The 23,691-nt window shown below is 35.6% G+C and overlaps 1 protein-coding gene and 1 pseudogene across 6 annotated transcripts in view; one reads left to right on the top strand and one right to left on the bottom strand.

Moving 5' to 3' along the window:
• Positions 1–23,691, bottom strand: part of GBE1 (1,4-alpha-glucan branching enzyme 1) — a 278,483-nt gene that overhangs the window by 18,798 nt on the left and 235,994 nt on the right. Inside the window, exons 14-15 of one of the 6 annotated variants that reach the window (XR_010125660.1) lie at positions 2,124–23,449; positions 59–130 (exon numbers count right to left, since the gene is read on the bottom strand). Coding sequence is in view for 1 of the 6 variants with exons in the window: in XM_054483743.2 (XP_054339718.1) it covers positions 23,319–23,449 (131 nt within the window). In the remaining 5 variants the exon portion in view is untranslated. Of the gene's footprint in view, positions 1–58; positions 23,450–23,691 lie in introns of all 6 variants that reach the window. The other 5 variants (XR_010125661.1, XR_010125662.1, XR_010125663.1 and 2 more) reach the window with 5 other exon arrangements.
• Positions 903–1,032, top strand: LOC129034488 (U2 spliceosomal RNA; annotated as a pseudogene).

Genomic DNA, 23,691 nt, shown 5'->3' with positions numbered 1-23,691 from the left:
TTTAAACTCAAAATAATTTTGATTCAGGCTATAAACACCTTCCCCCAAACAAACTTACTCTGGGAACAGCCTTCAATGGAGTCAAGTGCAATATATCTAAATAAAAACATAATTGGAAACGGGGACGTCTCTGAAAAATAAAGACAATCATAAGCAGTAAGAGAGCATTATCCGAGCCATTTCAGGCAGAAAGACAGGGATAGGAAATAGCATTCTAAAACACTAAAATATGGTGAGTACCTCCATGGGCTTTAGGGTCTAACAACTGCATTCTAATTCCAGTCCTACCAATTGCTAATCGTGTGTCTCTGAGAAAGTTACTTACTTCCTGGAGGCTCAGTCTCTCATTTGTAAATGGAGGTAACACATCAGAGGGTGGGTGTAGAGATTATCTGAAGCAATCTATTATTGAGTGCTTAACACTCTATGTAGCACTGGGAAAAGTGCTCAAATTATTAGCAGCTGTGGCTATTACTACTATAGACCCTGGCTCACTTAAATTGCTGTCTCAAGGGATGAAAAATATAAAAGTGGGTCTATTAATTCTTTATTTTACTTTTTATACTTGACTTGGCCTCTTCTTCCTTTATGATCTTTATTTCTATTCCTCTTTCTCTGTGTCTTTGTTCTCACTAGAATTTGCTATTTAAAAATTTTTACATTAAAGTTTAATCACACAGTACATAGAACTCTTTGAGGACTAGAGTCTTTTTTTAAATTTTAGGGTTTGTCTTTTTTTTTTTAACTAAGGTACTTCTCAAGTTTATGAGAAATACTGAGAGAGCTTTTGGTGACAATCCTACCTGAAAATTAAATACCTCCACACACGCTCCTGCACCTGCTTTGATTTTTCACCGTAGTATTATCAGCTTTTAACATATTATACATTTAATCATTATATTTGTGCTTCTCAGCCTTCTGGCTAAGATCAAGTGTAGTATCTGTTCTTATCAGTTTAATTTTTGTCTCTCATTATTAAAATACAATCTATATAAGAAATTTCTTTTTTTTCTCTGCCATATAGGACCTAGATTAGAACCTGGCATTTGAGTGAGTGAGTGTATCTTTTCATTATTTTCCTTTGCAGTCTCCTCCTTGGGTTTTAATTTTTAATCTATGCATGTTTTTGCTAAACTTTAAGAAATAATTTCATACTACTTTGGTCATCAAAGACCAAACTTGAATTTTTCCCTTTGTTTCATAGAGTTAACATGTAAGATCTGTATAAATATAACTTCTATCACAATTCCATTTCATTACCTATAAAGTTTAACTTAGACATTTTAAAAGATTTCATATTCTTTATAAATTTATAATAGAATATTTATAACAGAAAAAAATCCTTCATTTTGGATAATTTATAATAAAGGCATGTTAGTTTGAAGCAATTAATTCTCAAGTTAACTATTTTGATTGGTATGAGCCTTGAAGATAAACATTTTATATAATTCTTAGTTGACATGGATACATGATTCCAAGTTTATTCAAGTCGGCACAAACTCAAAGACTTTCCGTATCTACTTTACTGGTTAGCTTTCTCTATAAAAACGACTGAACTTAAGCACAGAACATCAAAGGGGTTTGTCAAAATAATATATCTAATATTTTGGCAGAGCCGGAATATGCTGTTAGGTATAACAGTTTCTACCACTCTACCACCATCTTCCAGATAAAGCCTGCAAAGTGTATAAACTTTAATATATTTAAAATTTGGAAATCTGATTATTTTAGCTGTGGTGGTAGAAACATCATTTTTCTTTATTTGAAGTCTTAATTTATTTGGAGTCATATAGTTAATGTATAGTCCTCTTTCTCTTTTAAGACTAGATAGAAAATCACAGTACAGGTCTCACTCAGTGCTGTAGCAAGCCGAAGAACAGGGGCTAAACTAGTGTCCCATGAAAAATTGTAAAGCAAAGCTTGCAGGTGTGCATATCTGCATCATCACTTCAGTCTTTCCTGAGCACTTCTGGGCACATAGCCCATAACTACATCAGATTAATTATTGTGAGGAGAAAGATTCAAAGTAAACATTTCCCCATATGCATTTAAAAAATTGGGTACATTTTATACTGTTTGGGTGATGGGTGCACCGAAATCTCAATCAGCACTAAAGAACTTACTCATGTAACCAAACACCACCTGTTCCCCAAAAACCTATGGAAATAAAAAATATGTTAATTAGCTTGATTGTAGTAACCATCCCACAAGGTATATGTATATCGAAACATCACACTGTACTTTAAATATAGATACTTTTTATTTATCAGTTATGCTTTAAAAACAAAAATAAACAATGGGGAAAGGACTCTCTTTAATAAATGGTGCTGGGTAACTGACTAGTCATATGAAGAAGAATGATAGTAGATCTCGACCTTTCACCATATACAAAAATTAACTCAAGATGGATAAAAGATTTAAATGTAAGAACTCAAACTATAAAAACCCTAGAAGAAAACCTAGGAAATACCTTTCTTGACATCAGTCTTTGCAAACAATTTATGGCTAACTCATCAAAAGCAACTGAAACAAAAACAAAAATTGACAAGTGGGACTTAAACTAAAGAGCTTCTGAACAGCAAAAGAAACTATCAACCGGGTAAACAGACAACATACAGAATGGGAGAAAATATTTGCAAGTTATGAATCTGACAAATGTTTAATATCCAGAGTCTTATGGAATTCATAAGGAACTTAAACACTCAACAAGCAAAAACCAAATAACCCCATTAAAAAATGGGCAAAAGACATGACCAGACACTTCTTACAAGAAGACATACAAGTGTTCCCCAAACACATGAAAAAAATGCTCAACATCACTAATTATTAGAGAAATGCAAGTCAAAACCACAATGAGATACCGTTTTACACCAGGCACAATGGCTATAATTAAAAAGTCAAAAAACAACAGATGCTGACAAGGCTGCAGAGAAAAGGGAACACTTACATACTGTTGGTGGGAAGTAAATTAGTTCAGCCCCTGTGTAAAGCAGCTTGTAAATGTCTCAAATAACTTAAAACAGAACTACCATTCAACCCAGCAATCTCACTACTGGCTATATATCCAAAGGAAAATAAATTGTCCTACAAGAAAAAAAAAAAAAGACATATGCACTTGTATGTTTATCACAATACGATCTACAATAGGAAAGGCAGGGAATCAACGTAGGTGCCCATGAATGGTGGATTGGATAAAGAAAATGTGGTATATGTACACCATAGAATGCTGCATAGCCATTGAAAAGATGAAACCATATCCTTTGCAGCAACATGGATGTAGCTAGAGGTCATTATCTTAAGTGAATTAACACAGGAACAGAAAACCAAATACTGCATGTTCTTACTTATAAGTGAGAGCTAAACACTGGGTACACATGGATATAAAGATGGAAACGATAGATACTGGGGATTACTAGAGCCGGGAGAGTGGGACGGAGGCCGTGTCTGAAAAACTACCTACTGGTGCTATGCTCACTACCTGGCTGATAGGATCATTCACAACCCAAAACTTCGCAACACACAAACAAAAACAAAAGCAAACAAACAAAAGAACCTCATGTAACAAACCTGTACATGTATGCTATAAATCTAAATAAAAGTAGAACTTAAAAAGATATATATATACACATACAGTTAGAAAAAAATTTTCCACTGACATTCATCTGTGCTTTTGAGTGTCAGACACCAGGATAGTATTACCCTGCAGAAAAACATTTAGTCAAAGGCATCATTAACCTCTACAAATATAAACAGAGAAAAAAACTAAAATTAGTGAGACACACTTCATGTACTTCAATGGCATTTCTAGAGGGCAACAAAAAGATGAATTATCTGGTGACCAAATGTAAAACTGTACTGAATTTAGAGAAACTAGATTTAAATCACATTTATTCAATTACTAGAAATATGACCTTGTGAAAACTATAAATCTTTCTGATTCTCACATGTAGATTGAGGACAAAAAATGCTTGCCTAACCAGTATCACTGGAGATGATGTGAGGATAAGATGGGTTAATGTAAATAAAAGCATTCACATATTATAAATTGCCATGCAAATTTAACTTTTGGTACTAATTTTGATCTCTTAAAATAAGCTTGTATTTCAGACACATGATTCATATGACTAATCTAATTAAATTCTCATAAAAATTGAAAAAAAAATAAGCTTATATATATCTTAAGTAATTTTGTTTCATTTGAATGGGCTGAGCTAGGTTATACTAGAGTTTTTCAGTTTCAAAAATTTATAATTCCATGCTGCCCAGTTTTGCCTAACAGTCATTAAACATCACAAAATTGCCCACTGCTTGGTGAATAGGACACAGGTCAAGGTGGGGAGACTCATTAGGGAACATCTTCATAGAGCTGATAGCTGAAGGGTGGGTGAATTTTTCAGGGAAAAGTGCAAGAAAAATGAATAAATGGATTTAGATCTTAAAAAAGATAACATGAAGAACAGGTGGAAAGAAAAAGAAATCAAGACAGTGCTGCAGGATACAGAGAAAGGGAAATAAGAAAGAAAGGTGGGCAAATAGTACAAGAGTGAGGAAGGGATTGAATAGGGAGCAGAAGAGTTTCAATTCCAGCACTGTGAAAGGACTGAAAGGAATCACTGTGTCGTGGTGAAATGGGAACTAGTACATGCGAAAAAACAAAAATCAAAAACAAAACAAAAAGTAGGACAATAGAAAAAAGACAACAGACAGGATTAGTACCTACTTGTCTTTCCTTTTTATAAAAATTCCTTTTTATTGTTAAAATTTCTAATGCATTTTTAGAAGATGATGACAGTAAGGATGTCCATTACCCTTACTACTTGCTAAGCTCAAACGTGGGCAACACTGGTGTTAAGCCTTGCATGCACGTTAACTAATCATGAACTAATTTAATTCTGACAACAATTCTATGAATAGGTGTTCTACAGATGAATAACCAAGAAACAAAAAGGTTATTTTCAAAACAAAACTAAGTGGCAGAGATGGAACTTGAACCTCAGATAGTCATATTCTAGAGCTCAAGCTAACCACTATCCTTGCAACGAGAGCAAATTTGTTTGTTTACAAATATAAGAACAAGAAACACCTATTACTTCTGGAGACCTGTGTTACATGAGCCAATGGGAAATAAAAATGTTAGAAGAAGAGAACAAACTGAAGAAAATAATGTTTCAGAATTAGAAAATAATGCTACTACCAGAGAAAATTATTTTTCCTTTGTTTTCTTTAGCTGGCAAAAAGGACAGATGTTAATAGGGAGGCCGGCAAAGTGAAAATTGGCTCTCTCTCTAAATAATAAAGAACACATGAGAAAAAAAAAACAGTAATGTTTATAATTTTACATACAAACATAATAATTTTTCATTTTAATTATGTTCTTGAAATAAAATGATCATTGTGTGACAATAAAAGGTATTGAGTGTAATCATTTCATTCAGTTATATGTTAATTAAATAATTTTATTTGATATTATCTAAACACTTTCTTTATTCAACAGCTGATACCACATAACTACAAAAAATAACCATAATTAATTTTGCAAATTAATGCTTATTTATAGGAATTAGGCATTTTCCCATCATTAGGCCAGCAGAAACTACATTAATAGAATTAGAGATGGTTCTTACGCATGATTACAACTGAATCCACTGCTTCCAAGAACACACTGTTTATGGCTCTAATATTTCCAACTTTCTCTGAGAAACAGAAACTTCTTTTGGTTGTAGCTTTCAAAAATGCTTAGGAGCCCTTAGGTAATTTTAGCGAGCCAGTAATTATATCACGTCTTAATTTTAAGAAATCATCTGGGATACTCAGGTAATACTTTTATGTAAATAGAACACTGACCACTCAGTTTGATCCTGTGAGATTCTGATTAAGAAGAGCTTAACAGAAAATGTCAGAAACACGAATAATATCTCACTTAGGCAGGCAGGAGATACTCAGTGAAAAAGGTAATTTCTACTGGCCAGAAGGAAAAGTAATATAACATCCATGTTAGAAATTTAGTTTAGACATAGAATGCTCTATTTAAAACATACTGGTATCAGGTATAAAGATGACTAATATAATTCATTTTTTAAATAGAAAAAAACATATATTTTGGGTAAATTAAGTAAAGCCTAACTTTAAAAGGAAAGGCTCAATGTGAAATCTTTCAGGCCAATGATACTACTGCACCAGCATAGCTCGTTTTATTGCACTTTATTGCACTTTACAAATACACATTTTTACAAATTGAAGATTTGTGGCAACCCTGCATCCAGCAAGTGTATTTGCGCCATTTTCCAATAGCATGTGTTCACTTTGTGTCTCTGTGTCAGATTTTGGTAGTTCTTGCATTATTTCAAACTTTTTCATTATTAATATATATTAATATATGATTGTCTATTCATAATTACATTATTTTTACATTGTCATTATGTCTATGATGATGATCTGTGACCAGTGATCTTTGTTACTATTGTAATTGTTTTGGGGCACCACAAATCATGCACATATGAAACCACAAACTTAATAAATGTGTGTGTTGACTCCTCCAAACTACTGGCTGTTCCCTTGTCTCTTCCCCTTTTCTTGGGCCTCCCTATTGTCTAAGACCATATTGAATTTAGCCCAATTAATAACCCTACAATAGCCTCTAGGAGTTCAAATGAAAAGAAGAGTGGCATGTCTCTCACTTTAAATCAAAAACTAGAAATGATTAAGCTTAGTGAGAAAGGCATGTTCAAAGTTGAGACAGGACAAAGGCTAGGTCCCTTATGCCAAAGAGTTAGCCAAGTTGTGAACGCAAAGGAAAAGTTCTTCAAAGAAATAAGAAGTGCTGCTCTGGTGAACGCATGAGTGATAAGAAAGTGAACACCAGCCTACTGCTGATAGGAAGAAGTTTTTGGTGGTCTGGATCTAAGATCAAACTAGCCACAACATTCCCATAAGTCAAAGCCTAATCCAGCAAGGCCCTAGCTCTCTTCAATTCTATGAAGGCTGGGAGAGGTGAGGAAGCTGCAGAAGAAAAGTTTAAAGCTAGGAGAGACTGATTCTTAAGGTTTAAGAAATAAAGACATCTTCATAACATAAAAGTTTAAGGTGAAGTGGCAAATGCTGATGTAGAAGCTGTAGCAAGTTTTCCAGAAGATCTAGCTAGGATATTGATAACGGTGACTATACTAAACAACAGATTTTCAATGTAGACGAAGCAGGCTTCCATTGAAAGATGCCATCTGGGACTTTCATAACTACTGGGAAGACAGTGCCTGGTTTCAAAGCTCCAAAGAACAGGATGACTCTCTCCTTACGGGCTAATGCAGCTGATGACTTTGAGTTGAAGCCAATGTTCATTTACCGTTTCCAAAAACCTATGCCCTTATGAATTATGCTAAAGTCTACTCTGCTTGTGCTCTATAAATGTAACCACAAAGCCTGGATGACAGCACGTCTGTTTACAGCACGGTTTACTGAGCCTGTAAGCCCAAGCTTGAGACCTATTGCTCAGAAAAAAGATTCCTTTCAAATATTACCTCATTGATGAAAGCATCTGGTCACCCAAGAGCTCTGACTGAGATGTACAAGGAAATTAACGTTGTTTTCAAGCCATCTAATACAACATGCACTCTGCACCCCATGGATTGAGAAGTAATTTCAACTTTCAACTCTTATTATTTAAGAAATATATTTTTGTAAGACTATAGCTGTCATAAGCAGTGATTCCTCTAATGAATCTCAGCAAAGTAAATTGAAAATCTTCTGGAAAGGATTCATCATATTAAGAACATTTGTGATTCATGGGAGGAGGTTAAAATATCAACACAATAGGAGTTTGGAAGAAGTTAATTCCAACTCTCATAGATGACTTTGAGGAACTCAAGACTTCAGTGGAAGAACTAACTGCAGATGCAGTGGAAATAGCAAGATAACTAGAATTAGAAGTGAAACCTAAAGACGTGACTGAATTGCTGCAGTCTCATGATAAAACTTTAATGGATGAGGAATTGTTTCTCACAGATGAGCAAAGAATATAGTTTCTTGAGATGGAATCTATTACTGGTGAAGATGCTAGAGATGGCAACAAATGATTTAGAATATAATATAAACCTAGGTAATCTTTATCAACTAAGTGGTGGGGTTTGAGAGGATTCGCTCTAATTTTGAAAGAGTTCTACTGTGGGTAAAATGTTACCAAACAGCATCACATGTTACAGAGAAATCTTTCATAAAAGGAAGAGTCAATCCATGTAGTAAACTTCATTGTTGTCTTAGCCACCACAACCTTTAGAAACTCCACCCTGATCAGTCAGGAGCCATTAACTTCAAGGCAAGAGCCTCCATGAGCAAAAAGATTATGACTTACAGAAGGCTCAGATGACCATCAGCATCTTTTAGCAACACAGTATTTTTAAATTATGGCATGTACATTGTTTTTTAGACATAATGCTATTGCACACTTATTAGACCACAGTATAGTATAAACATAACTTTTATATGTGTTGTGAACCAAAAAATTTGTGTGACTTGCTATATTGCAATATTTGCTTTATCGCAGTGGTCTGGAACCCAATCTGCACTATCTCCAAGGTATGCCTGTAGATTGCCTTCTTCCATATTTGCAGTCTAGGAAAAGAAATGGTTAGCTAATGTGGTAATGAGTATAAAGTACTTTCAGAGTGCAGGACATATATTAAGTTTATAAGAGATGGTAGATCTTATTATGAAGATCTGCTCAGCAAGCACATCATAGTATAATAATATATTAATTGTGAATTCTACAAAATTATGATGTATTTTATTGATAATAGCTTACCAATTTTTATACCCTTTAATTAAATTACTGTTTTAAGGGAGAAGCAAATCATTTTAGTACTATTTGTCTTTTAATTACATAATTTTAAACCTTCAGGACTTATTTCACCACTAGATAGCTAAATACTCCATTTATCCATCCATCCTTCCATCTGTCAGTCAGTCTAACAGTTCATCAACCCTCTATCCATACTCCTGTCAGAGATTTAGCTCTCTGTTTACAGGTACCTAGTGTATTCTAAGTAAACATATCATTGTTGATATATGGGTAATACTCTGTCTTATCATTCATCTTGAAGTTTACAAACACATAATAGTGTCTCCTTTTTAAAAACTGATGAAAATGATCACCTTGGGCAAAATGTTCCTCCTGCCCAACCCCAGTGAAGGATACTATTACTAGGTGATTATGCACTATCTTCTTTAAAGGTTATAATATTTCTGATTTATTTTTCCTCCAGAAGGGCAAGAAATAGAAGATAGAAATTTTGACTGGGCTATTGTTAGATGACTTTCCGAAGTGAAGAGGTAGGTCATCATTGCACAACTGAGCTATGAAACAAAAAAAAAACCGAACTGCTGTTAAATATCTGACAGCACTGTGATGGCTATTCAAAACAACAGGACCCTGGTCCCCCTTCAAGAAAAAAACCCCAAAACTAAATACATTTGTGTGCAGTAAGGGCTTACTCACTATTCATTACTGCCTATAATCTTATGAATATATATTAAGGCAATCTAAAAGTGTTATAGCAGTTGTAATATTTTAATCATGCAAAATATTTTTCTTACTTGGTGATTCATCCCTAATTCCTGGGTAGAGAAATGAAGCTAAATCATAGGCTTTTTATGACAAAGGGAGGGGAGGGTACTGGTCTGTCATTATCATTAAATCACAGGGGTTGTTAGACAGTGTTTAGCAACGAAAAAATGATCAAAAGGACCTCTATGTTTAAAAGTATTAGTCATTTCAAAACTAAAGACAGTGAACCTAAGCAATGAGCATACATCCACTATGAAGCTATTTTAAAAAAGGAGGACCTATATTAAATATAAAATTGTTAGTAGGATCATCTGTTTCAGCTCTCATAAAGCTCATCATCAATAAATTGCAGCATAACATAAAGGAAAAAGAAACATGCCTGTATCTGGTGAAAGTCAGTGTGTAGAACTTCTGGAGAAAACCCTGAATTTGCTTTTTTACCAAAGTATCCAAAACCTGGAAAACTAGAAAGTTGAGATGCTCTATTTAGTCAGACCAGAAATTATCCTTTACGTATATAATCTGGATAGAATGTGGTAGTTAGCTAATCCTAAATTAAGTCCTTTGTTTTTATTTGTTGCATAAAGCACAGATTCTAATAAACACAGAGTGTTACATCATCACACTTCAAAGCCTTCTGTAAACCAAGCAACTCACAGCAACATCTCTGCCTTCAGCAATCACACTGCAGTAAATCACCCAAGTGACCTTATTTGCTTATTAGAAACTCTGTGTACAGGTTGCAAATGTCAGAGTATGAATTTACATTTTAAAAAGTGTATCTTGCAGTGGTTTAATGAAAATATTTCAACAATCTCAGGTCAAATTCAACTATTTATACCTCTGCCTCCTTGGGTTTAAAGATTTTGTCCTAGATTCACATATTCTTCACAAGCCATACTTCATGAACACTCCTCTTAACATCTCAACGTTGTAACAGTTTGAAATGCCATTTGGAAAGGGGGCTGTTACTACACCATCATTTCCACTCCCAACTCAATAGTATGCCGATAAATAATTTAAACGTTTGATTCTTGTGTTGTTTATGGTCTCAGAATGATATTTATCTGTATATACCAACACAAATACTTTATAAATAAGCTGGGGGGGGGTTAAAATTTATATTGTATATCATGTATTAACTTAAACTGATGTAATACATCAGTTTAACTCTGAAAATAGAACCATGACACATTCATATTCTACTCTAGAATACAGAAAAAAAAATCACAATAATTGACCTTCGTATGTATGTTTTGCTTTAAAATTATTTTTCTTCTTGTGGAAGATGGCAAAAAAGATCACCAAGAAGAATTTCTGGGGAAGAATTTGTCAGGGGTTATGGCAGGGCAGTGAGAAAAGTCAGTTGATTAGAAAGAAACCTGCCTGGGCCATGAGTCTGTATGTAATTTTCTCATTCTACTTATATTCCCAGAAGTATTTTCAAAATTATTTTGAACATTACAGAAATAAATCATCAATAATACCACCACTGCTACCACCCCCAACCACATGTACATACTCCAGGAACAGAAAGAGGCACCAGGGTGTAACAGAAAGAATACGGGCTGTGGAAAACACTGCGTAACCTTTACCTGCCATGGGCTGGAGGAAAGGCTTCAGTTAATTAAAGGCCTCAGTCTCTACAACATGCCTTATAGTGTGGTCCAAAATACAGTCATAAGTTGCTTTGTGCACTTCACTTTATTGTGCTTTGCAGATACTGTGTTCTTTTCAAATTGAAAGTTTGTGGAAACCCTGGCTGGGCAACTCTGTCGGTGCCATTTTTCCAACAGCATATGCTCATTGCATGTCTCCGCAGCACATTTTGGTAATTATCGCAATGTTTCAAACTTTGTCATTATCACTATACTATATTAAACTGAATACTTTATAAAAATGATTAGCAAATAGAAGGCCCACAAAAGAGGGGCCCTAATACTCACATTCTCCCCACATCATTTAAAATGTGGTATAATCATTTGTATTATTCAAATGGATTAGAAAGAGCACTCTGGCCTTGGGAACAGAGTTTTCTTTCTGATTTAATGCCAACTTGATAATGTTCTAGGTGAAGAAATGCCACTAAATAAATATAATAATGATTCTGATGATATAAAAGGCATTATGTTTCTTTCTTTACGGCTAAACAATGTGAAAACTTAAGTGAATATAATACATCAGGAAAATGTATTTTATCTTTCTAAGCATGAAATATGAAACCTGCCTATTTATTAAGTACATTTAGGTCTCAGCATTACCCACATTTCTATCTATTGTATTAAAGAATATTGGTGATTATTACACTGAAGATTAGCAGCTAAAAAGACAAATGTGAGACTATACAGGCAAAAGGTTTTTGTTGTCGTTTTGTTTCTTGATTTTTTCCTAGAATATGGCTGTAGATTCTATTGCAGAAACAGTAAGATGTCCTCTGGTAGTCACCATCTTGATTTTTTCCTAGAATATGGCTGTAGATTCTGTTGCAGAAACAGTAAGATGTCCTCTGGTAGTCACCATCTTGATTTTTTCCTAGAATATGGCTGTAGATTCTGTTGCAGAAACAGTAAGATGTCCTCTGGTAGTCACCATCTTGATTTTTTCCTAGAATATGGCTGTAGATTCTGTTGCAGAAACAGTAAGATGTCCTCTGGTAGTCACCATGAAGGCTACATTCAAAGCTTTATTGATACAAATCAGTCTTGCCTCTCAGTTTTCCAAAAGTATCCTCTTATTTTGAAGAGATAGTTAAGAGCATCCTTAAACTTGGCTAACTCTTTGGCATAAGGGACCTAGCCTTTGTCCTATCTCAACTTTGAACATGCCTTCTCACTAAGCTTAATCATTTCTAGTTTTTGATTTAAAGTGAGAGACATGCCACTCTTCATTTGAACTCCTAGAGGCTAACTGTATGTATGCTCAAAAAATTCAGACATGTTACCTATAGCAGGGTTATATTTCCTAGTGACAGAGGAAGTTTAAGTGGCTTCTTTAGAAAAGTTAAATTTGTTCTGGCACCAAATCCTGCTTCCCAGGGAATTAAAAATTTGATGAATTTTATTACTTGATTAACACATGCAATCTTGCCACTGTAGACTCTTCACAGTAAAAATCTGTATTCAATTCACTTGCTCAGTAGTTGGAAATACCAATGGCATAGAATATTTTGCTAAAGACAGAAAATATACCATTTAAATCCTAATTTTTAATACTTTCTATATCTGAATTCATTCTATAATATTGAACTACACTGTAGGTTAAAAGCACAAGAATAAAGTCAGAAAGATAAAAGGCCAAAACGAGACAAAAAATGCAAGGGAGAAGAAAAAGGAGTCTTAAAGCTAAGCTTGGAACAACAAAAAGTTGAAAGAAGAGATCCATTGGCTGATTATGGGAGATGCTACAATCCTAACAGATTAATAACAGAGAATTGTCCTGTAATATTCTTTTATCTTTTCTAATAGGTTAGAGGGTCAAAGTTAATATTGTACTTTTTCATGTTTAATGTTAAATTTGGGATTTTAGGTTGAAATTATTAACTGAATAAATAAAGAAAAAGGAAGATATGACATAATACTAGGATACAAAAGAAAAACCCAAGATTTTTATTTGGATGGAAATACAATGTGAAAGGAAAATGTGATGGCTGCCAGGAAAGCCAATACAACTTTAACTCCGTGAATAAGAGAGCAGCATCAAGATAAAGGAAGGTAATGGGGCTCTGTACGTCATACTTGCCAGACCATATCTAGAATACTCTGCTGTTAGTGTAGGAGGAATGTGAACAATGCTGGGTGCATTTTGATAAGGGAGATGCAGTGGTAAGAGGTTTGGAAAGCATCATGAGAATCGATTTAAGAAACTAGCAGTATCTGGTCTGGAAGAGGAAAAACCAGGGAGAGGTGGTAATCTAAGAAGTATGTTAAATGTCTTTCTGATTTGAATGGCTGGCACATAGAACATGTGTTAGCCGCAGAGTATAGAACTAATGCATTGATTTTAAGATAACATTTTTAATTATTAAAAAACAATACTGTTTATCTCATGAAATAGTGATATTCCTAGCACTGCAAAGTATTCGAGTAACAGGTGATTATTTGTAAGAAATTTCTAGATGGGACTTCTGCACTGAACTGGGAGGGTGAAGCAGAGTACCTCACAACAGGAAGATGTTGTGATTTCAATTTCAGAGTTATGGCTGGTGTTATTAAAATATACTTAATTAGAAGGTGTGTTGTAAATTATGTTGGAAATGCTCTCCTGCACCTTTCCTGCCCCCCCAAATTTAAACTATATAAAGTAAAAACACGATACAATTCTCCCATTACCTATTTAGACCATTACATCTTCAATACTTTGTGAGTATTCAAAGAGAATTATTAAAATGCAAATATTCTCAGAAAAAGCAATAACGTATGTGAATGTACCACTTGTTAACAGAAAGACATGGAAGAGATGGGTTGTAAGAATAATTAAGGTCCAAGTGGGCACAAATCTGTAACAGGCAAAATGTGGGAAACAGGTCAACAATATTTCTTCAAGGTTCTCTTGGAGACCAAATAGATGACTGAGGATTCAACTATAATTTCTATAAAGGATGGCTCAGTTTTCCAATGTCCATATCATTGCAACTTATAACTAGTATAGCTTCCAGAAGAGGTGACTAATGTAAAAACATTCAGTATTTATTTATTAAAATAGGACATCTTCGTGTAACAAGTACCTATAGACATTTAAGCAGATAACTAAATTTCAAAAGACCCAATTTGTGTCAAGATTTTCAAAACCGAACCAGGCTTTCATATACAGTGTAATTCTGTGTCATCATATATAAACTAACATTTGGGGGTCTTGCTGACTTATGGGGGTCATAGTAATACACTACACTATATAATATAGATAATACATATATTACTATGTATGCTTTCATAATATTCAATATTTGTTAAAGTTAATATATTAATATATTTTAGATAGATCTTTATAGCTTGACCCAAGATTTTTCTCCTAAATATCATCATGGAAAATTCTATACATTTCCATTTGTTGACAATGATAAAATAATTTTTTAATTTAAATTTAAAATTTTTATGGGTATATAGTAGGTATATATGTTTATGGGGTACCTGAGATATTTTGATACAGGATACAATATGTAATAATCACATCAGGGTAAATACAGTATCCATCATCTCAAGCATTTATCCTTTTTTATGTTACAAACATTCCTAATACACTTTTAGTTAAAATTTTAAAATGTAGAATAAATTACTGTTGACTGTAGTCACCCTGTTGTGCTATCAAATATTAGGTCTTATTCATTCTATCAAACTATGCTTTTGTAGCCATTAAGCATTCCATTTCCCTCTCACTACCCCACTACCCTTCTCAGCCTCTGGTAACCATCCTTCTATTCTCTTATCTCCATGAGATCAACTGTTTTAATTTTTAGCTTCCATAAATCAGTGAAGATGTGCAAAGTCAGTCTTTCTATGCCTGGCTTATTTCACTGAACAAAATGACCTCCAGTTCCACCCATGTTGCAAATAACAGGATTTCATTCCTTTTATGGCTGAATAGTATTCCATTGTGTATATGTACCATATTTTCTTTATTCATTCGTGTACTGATGGACACTTAGGCTGATTCCAAATCTTGGCTATAGTGAACAGTGTTACAATAAAAGGGGAGTGCAGATATCTGCTCCATATACTGATTTCTTTACTTTTGGGTGTATACCTAGCAGTGGTATACTGGATCATATGGTAGTTATATTTTTAGTTTTTCTGAGTAATCTCCATACTGTTCTCCACACTGGCTGTACTAATTGACAACCTCACCAACAGTGTATGAGGGTTCTACTTTCTCCACATCCTCACCAGGATCGTTATTGCCTGTCTTTTGGAAAAAAGTTATTTTAACTGGGGTGAGAAGATTTCTCATTGTAGGTTTGATTTGCATTTCTTTCGTGATCAGAGATGCTGAGCACTTTTCCATACACCTGTTTGCCATTTGTATGTCTTCTGTTGAGAGATGTATATTCAGATCTTCTGCCCATTTTTAAATAAGATTATTAAATTTTTTCCTATTGTTTGAGCTCCTTATGTATTCTGGTTATTAATCCTTTGCCAGATGGATAGTTTGCAAATATTTTTCCCATAATGTGGATTGTCTCTTCCCTTTGTTTCCTTTGTTGTGCAGAAGCTTTTTAACTTGCTCTCATTTCATTTGTACATTTTTGCTTTGATTGCCTATCCTTAGTTTAGGCATAAACTATGTCTAAGATTTCAGTCTTTAATCCATTTTGATTTGTTTTTTGTATATAATGAGAGACAGGGATCTAGCTTCATTTTTCCACATATGGATATCCAGTTTTCCCAGCACCATCTGTTGAGGAAGCTGTCCTTTCCCCATTGTATGTTCTTGGCACCTTTGTTGAAAATGAGTTCACTATAGATACATGGATTGATTTCCGGGTTTTATATTCTGTTCTACTGGTATTTGTGTCTGTTTTTATGGCATTACCATGCTGTTTTGGTCACTATAGCTCTGTAGTATAATTTGAAGTCAGGTAATGTGATTGCTCCAGTTCTGTTCTTTTTGTGCAACATGTCTTTTGCTATTCTGGGTCTTTTATGATTTCAAGTAAATTTTAGGATTGTTTTTCCATTTATTTGACAAATATCATTGGTATTTTGATAGGGATTCTTAATTTCTTTCTTGACCTAGCCTTGAATTGGTATGGTCATTGGTATATGGCCATTCGGGAGCATATTGTCTTATCTGAATGTGTTTGTACAGTTTCTAAAATTCTTCTTATTAACTTCCGGTTTTATTCCATTTTGGTCAGAGAAGATGCCTGATATTATTTCAATTTTTTTGAATATTTTAGGACTTGCTTTGTGGCCTAACATATGGTCTATTCTTAAGAATGTTCCATGAGCTGAGGAGAACATGCCTTCTGCAGCCGTTGGATGAAATGTTCTGTAAATATGTATCAGGTGCATTTGGTTTATAGTGCTGATTACATCTCACGTTTCTTTGTTGATTTCCTGTCTGAAAGATTTGTCCAAAGGTGAAAGTGGGGTATTGAAGTCTCCAGCTGTTATTGTATTGAGGTCTATCTCCCTCTTTAGCTCTAATAATATTTGCTTTATATATATGGATGCTTCAGTGTGGGGTGCATATATAATTGTTATATTCTCTTGTTGAATTGACCCTTTGTCATTATATAATGACCTTATTTGTCTCTTTTTATAGGTTTTGTCTCAAAATCTATATTATCTGGTATTCATGCTGCTACTCTTGCTGTTTTATGCTTTCTGTTTGCATAGAATATCTTTTTCCATCCCTTTATTTGCTAGTCTATGAGTGCTTTTATAGGTGAGGTATGTTTATTGTAGGTAGCAGATATTTAGGTCTTGTATTTTTATCCATTAAGCTACTCTATGTTTTTGATTGCAGAATTCAGTCCATTTACATTTAATGTTATTACTGATAAAGACTTATTGCTGCCATTTTGTTATTTGTCTTCTGGTTGTCTTGTTGTCTTCCTTCTTGTCTTCCTTGTTGTGAAATTGATTGGTGATATGTTTTAATTTCTTGCTTTTTATTTTTTGTCTATCTGTGGTAGGCTTTTTGATTTGTGGTTCTCATGAGGCTTGCAAGTAACATCATATAATCCACTATTTTAAACTGATGACAACTTAACTCTGATTGCAAAAACAAACAAGCAAAGAGAAAAACTGATAAAAACTCTACCCTTGAACTTCATCTTGTCAGCATTTTAACTTTTTGTTTGTATTTATATCTTATTATAATTATGTCTATGTCTTAAAAAGCTGTTGTAGTTAGTCCATGCAACACAACTGAAGCCTTATCATATTCCATATTTGTCTGTGTACTTATTATTACGAGTTTTGTGCCTTAAGGTGATTTCTTATTGCTTATTAACATCATTTTCTTTAAGACTGAAGTACTCCCTTTAGCATTTCTTGTAGGTCAGGTTTAGTGTTAACAAAATCCCTCAGCTTTTGTTTGTCTGGGAAAGTCTTAACTTCTCCTTCATATTTGGAGGATATTTTTGCTGGATATAACATTCTAGGATAAAAGTTTTTTTTCCTTCAGCACTTTAAGTATGCCATGTCACTCTCTCCTGGCCTGTAAGGTTTCCACTGATAAGTTTGCTGTTAGATGTATTGGAGCTCTTTTGTATGTTATTTGTTTATTTTCTCTTGCTGCTTTTAGGATCCTTTCTTTATCTTTGGCCTTTGGGAAATTGATTTTTAAATGTCTTGAGGTAGTATTATTTGGGTAAAATCTGCATTGTGTTCTATAACCTTCTTGTCCTTGAGTATTGATACCTTTCTCTGGGCTTGGAAAGTTCTGCGTTACTATCTCTTTGAATAAACTTTCTACCTGAATGAATCAATCTCTCTCTCTCTCTCTCTCTCTCCATCCTCTTTAAGGCCAACCACTCTCTCTCTCTGTCTCTCTCTCCATCCTCTTTAAGGCCAATCACTTTTAGATTTGCTTTTTTGAGGCTATTTTCTAGATCCTGTAGGCATGCTTCATTCTTTTTTGTTTTTTGTCTTTTCTATGCATTTTCAAATACCTCGTCTTCAAGCTCACTAATTCTTCTGCTTGATCAATTCTGCTGTTCAGAAACTCTGATGCATTCTTCAATTTGTGAACTGAATTTTTCAGCCCCAGAATTTCTGCTTGATTTTTTTCAAAAGTATTTCAATCTCTCTGTTAAATTTATCTGACAGAATTCTGAATTCCTTCTCTGTTAAACTGCATTTCACGAGCTTCCTCAAAACTGCTATTTCATTTTTTTTTTTTTTGGTCAGAAAAGTCACATATCTTTGTCTCTCCAGGATTGGTTACTGGTGATTTATTTAGTTTGTTTGGTGAAGTCATGATTTCCTGGAAGGTCGTGATGCTTGTGGATGTTTGCCAGTGTCTGGGCATTGAATAATTAGGTATTTATTGTAGCCTTCACGGGTCAGCCTTGTTTATATTGGTCCTTGGGAAGGTTTTCTAAGTATTTGAAGACTTAGGTATTGTGATCTAAGTCTTTGGTCATTGCAGTGGTATCTGTATTAAGGTGCTCCACTCTTGTTGACTCATAGAGGTACTACCTTGATGGTCTTCATTAAGATCTGAGATAATTCACTGGATTATCAGGCAGAATCTCTTGTTCTCTTCCTTTACTTTCCCCCAAACAAAGTTCGTCTCTCACTCTATCCTGAGCTGCCTGGAATTGGAGGAAGGGGTGATGCAAGCAAGTTCACTGCCAACACCACTGGAACTGTGCTGGGTCACACTTGAAGCCAGCACAGTACTAGTCCTCACCCAAAGTCTCTGGTGACTACTGCCTGGGTACCAGTGATGTTTATTCAAAGGCCAAGGGTTCTTTAGTCAGCAAGTGATGCATCCTGCCAGGCCTGGGTCCTTCCGTTTAGGGCAGTATGTTCCCTTCTGGCCCAGAGTAGGTCTAGGAATGCCATGCTGGTGCTATGGCCTGGCACTAGGAACTTTAGAAACCTACTTCATGCCACAATTTACTGTGGCTGAGGTGGCACCCACATTGCAAGCAATGTCCCTTTCACTCTTCTCTTTCCTTTCCTCAAGCAGAAGGAGCCTCTCTCTCCATGGCCACCACCACCCCAAGGCCATGGCACCCACTGCCTGGTTACTGCTGATGTTTATTCAAAGCCCAAGGGCTCCTTGGTCAGCAGTTGGTGAATTGTGCCAGACCTAGGTCTCTCCTTTCAGGGGAGTGGGTTCTCTTCTGGCTCAGGGAAGGTTGAGAAACGCCAGCTAGGAGCTAAGGCCTAAAACTGGTGGCTTTAGGAATCTGCTTGGTGCTTTCTTTTACTGTGGCTGGCTGATCCCCAGGTTGCAAGACAAAGCCCTTTCCACTCTTCCCTCTCCTTTCCTCAGGCAGGCGTCTCTTCCCACTGCCAATATATCCGGGAATGTGCTGGGTTACATCTGAAGCCAACATGGTTCTGGGTCTCATCAAAGGCCTGTGGTAATTGCTACTTGGCTACTGTCGACGTTTACTCAAGGTCCAAGTGTTCCTCAGTCATTAATTAAAGAATCCTGCCAGGACTGAGTTCTTCCCTTCAGGGAAGCAAGTTCCCTTAAGGCATAGGGTGGGTCTAGCAATGTCTTCTGAGAGCTGGGGCCTGAAATAGGGGCTTCGGGTCTCTGCTTGGTGTTTTATTTTTACTGTGGCTGAGCTGGTATCCGAGTTATAAGAAAAAGTCCTCTTTACTCTTCCCTCTCCTTTCTTGTGTATCCCATGTCCACTGGCTCTAATCCCAGTACGACACCAGGACTTGCTCAGGAACTGCAGTCCTTGCGGCCTAGACTTTCAAATTTATCTGGAACTCCAAGGTACTTTAGTGTGCAGTGTTGGGTCTAGCTGGAACTCAGGTTCCGAATGCTGGGACAGCAGACAATACCCCTCTGCCTAGGGCTGGTCTAATGGCTCTCTTTGAGGGTGCTGGCTGAATTCTGCCCATGTTACCTTCTGCTGTGACAGGGCAGCAATGAGTTCCAATGCAAAGTCCCACAATCACTGTGTTTTCCCTCCCCTAAGCAAACAGATTCTCGTTTTCCATGTCCCACGTGGTGCAGCCAAGGGGTGGGGGAGGGTTGGTATAGGGAATTCAAGACTGTCTTTCTTACCCTCTTCTGTGCCTCTTTGCTTGAAATAATGTTAAAATGAGGTACTATGATCGCTGACCTGATTTTTGGTTCTTATGAAGGTACTTTCTTGTGTGGATAGTTGTTCAATTTGGTGTTCCTGTAGGGAGGACAATGGCTGGAGAGTTCTATTCAACCATCCTGCTCAAATTTATATTTTCTACTCCCGCAACTGGCTTCCTCTCCTGGCTTTGGTATCCTCAGGAATAATACCACCAGCATACTTTCTATTGTTCAAAGTGAAACCTTACATTTTCCCTTCTATACTCCATGTTCAAATAGATTCTGAGTTCCTTCACTACAAGAAAGGGCTTCGTATACTTTTTCTATTCTATTGACATTACTTTAGTTCATGCCCTAATTATCTTTTAGGTGTACTGCAATTTCTCATAATTAATATCTGTACTTCCAATCTCTTTCCTCATGAAAGCTCCCTTACACACTGGTACATGAGAACTTTTACTAAAGCCTACATTCTTATCAAGTAGCTCCCTAGTCAAAAACCTGCAGCAACTCACTATAAAATCATAGAAAAAAGACTAATTAATATGGCATTAAAATCTTCTATTATGTGATCTCCATCTATGTTTTCAGCTTTATCTCTTAATACTTCTTTCTATAGTCATCATTCTCCAATTAATCTATTGTACTGTCCATTATCTAAGAATAGTCTATGATTTCTAATAGCTGAAATGGCTTTCTTCATTTTTTCCTGCTATAATCTTGTCCATTTCCCAAGTCTAGGCTTAAAAGTCTTTGTCTTAATCTCAGTATCTCTCCCCTCCTCCCCTGCCACTTATTTTTTCATTTTTCTTGTCCTCTCTTCTCCCATGGAACATTCTTGCTCCTTGTTCCTTTTCCACTTATTGCATTAAGACTTACATCACAGTTTGGGTTTTATACATCTCTTTACCTCCACTTAAGGGTCAAGGACAGCACTGCAAAGATATAACAAAGATTGAAGTAGATACCAGTATTCTGTAAATGTATTTTGGTTTGATTATATTACACTACCAAGTATAGAAGGGTTTAGTCTAGGAGCATTACTTTAGCACCCGGGCGGTGAGAAGGATCACGTACAAATTGCTACATGTCTAGTATTTCTTTGGATTTTTTTATGGAAATGAAGAGGATATTTGTTTCCCAGAATAGTACTGTACTTCTTTAGTGTAGATAACCCATCACATTGATTTATTTGTCGGCATAAAGAGACAGACAACACAGAGCATTCTGTGGGTTAACTGGGGCACATTTGTGCTATCAGTCACAACTACAGCCTCCTCTCCTAGGTGCTCTGATGTTATGTGGAACAGTGATTGGTTGGGTGGGAAGAAAGTAGGGAACCATCTCTCTTTGCCCTCAATGTCACTGAGCAGCACAGGGTGGTGACAGATGCTGCAGGCTACTTACTAAAAAGCACTGGCTGTTTTCTTCTTACTGTCAGAGTAAAATTCTGTCTGGGTGTCCACTTCATCAAGTGATGTCTTCCTGAGACTCAGGGGTAATTCCTGATTAAGTCACTCATATTAATATCATTCCTCTTCCTAGAAAATTTTTCTGGGAGATGTGAGACCCAACTCTGGTCAATAAAATATGAAAGAAATTTTGCTAAAGAAGTAACTTCATTCTTGAAGAGATACACAAAAAAATCTGTTTGCATTTTGTTGTATCTGAAGGTGGGTGACACTTGGAGTCATGGCTCTTATCTAATGATTAACAGGTGCCACCCTTTGGACATTGCTGGCACCCTGAAAATTGAAAGCAAAAAGAATAAACTGGGGAACTTGATACTGTCACAAGTGCTGGGGAAACTAGACTTTAGGGTTTTTATTATGTGACAAATATATTTTCCTTATTATTTGAGCCAGCTGAGTAGGAGGGTTTCTTTATTGTAGCTGGAGCCACCCTGACACATAGGACTTCATGTTGGCATCAGGCACCTTGCTCAGGTGGCAGATGCTAATCATTATTACGGCTTCAGGGGACAAGCACATTATTTCTATTGCCTGCTTGAAAAATTGTGCTGATTTGTTGCTAGGTCCTGAATCTGCCATTTTTTTCATGGATCTAGTAACATGTCTTTAAAATATACTGTACATTTCCTTTGTAATAATTATCAAACTTACAATGCCTAATATTTGTAATAATTATCAAACTTACAATGCCTAATATTTATCTTCTTTACTAGTTTAAAAGCTCTATGAGGGCAGTGACTGTATCTGCTAGGAGAATTCCCATATTTACAGTAATCAGCTCAGAGCTGTCACAGAGGTGTTCAGTAAATAGGAACCCAGTAAGTATCTGTAAAATGCATGAAAGAAGGAGTAAATGAACACACAGAGAACATCAAAAACATTCTCCCTGGTTATTTGTATTGCTCACACCTCCCCTGCCTTGCCTTCTTACCAATTCAGGACTACAAAGGTATGCTGTGTCTTGAATTTTAGGAGAAGAAACAGAAAAAGGAAGGACGCTATCATTACAACTACTGTTTGCTCTCTCCCACTGAGTGGAGGAAAATAAACAAGTCTCAGAGGTAACTTACAAAATATTTTCATAGAGTAAAACTACAATCATCTCCAATATTGCTTACTAGCTCTAAATATTATTTAAGAAATATTATTTAAGAAATATTTAGTTACACTTTTTAAAGCCTGGTCCCCTAAGTCCAGAGCCTCTGCTATTATCTCAGAAGACTTCATTTATTGTCTTCTGTGTTGGTGGATGTGGGGACCTGGAGAGCAGGGCTCCATATTGAAACCTTCAGGACAGCAAGATCCACAGCTCTTTCCTTTGATGTGAACCACGTCTGCACTAACCTCTCTGTTTAAAGCCAAAATGAAACTTAGGAATAATTCAGTATAACTGAGCCGAGCAAAGATTTATCCATCAACTATTTTAAGTTCCTCATTTTTCAGATGAGGAAAATGAATGTTTCTGTCATTAAGATCAACCTTAGTCTTTTTTTTTTTTTTTTTTGGTCCTATAATGTAATAAAGAAGTGAATGTGGACAGTCATATTCTCTGGTAACAAAAAGGATATTTCCCTGGCAATGCTGTTCCAACTCGGTAGTCAGTGTAGCTCTTGCTTGGATGGAAGTTGAAAATGAAAAGAAGACCTGCTCTTTCAAAAGCAATGATCTTATTGCCTTCATGTTTTTCACTCACATACGCCTGCAAGAAGTAACACACATGTTACATTTAAATATTACCTAGATGCTGCTACAAGTACATTATTTTTTGTCTTTCTCAATAGCCTGGTTATTAAATCAAAAATGAGTATTTCAGAACACTATATTTTTTTGAACATGTTACAATTTTGCTGTACCTAACTGTGAGCCAAGAACAGTCTCAAAAATTGTTTAGTGGAGTATACAAAGCTCACCAGCCACTTGCCAACCTCACAGCACAAATAG

Source organism: Pongo pygmaeus, chromosome 2, assembly GCF_028885625.2.
Source record: "Pongo pygmaeus isolate AG05252 chromosome 2, NHGRI_mPonPyg2-v2.0_pri, whole genome shotgun sequence".
NCBI classification, from domain to species: Eukaryota; Metazoa; Chordata; class Mammalia; order Primates; family Hominidae; genus Pongo; species Pongo pygmaeus.
Note: the sequence above shows the minus strand (reverse complement) of the source record. Positions and strands in the feature narration are given on the sequence as shown.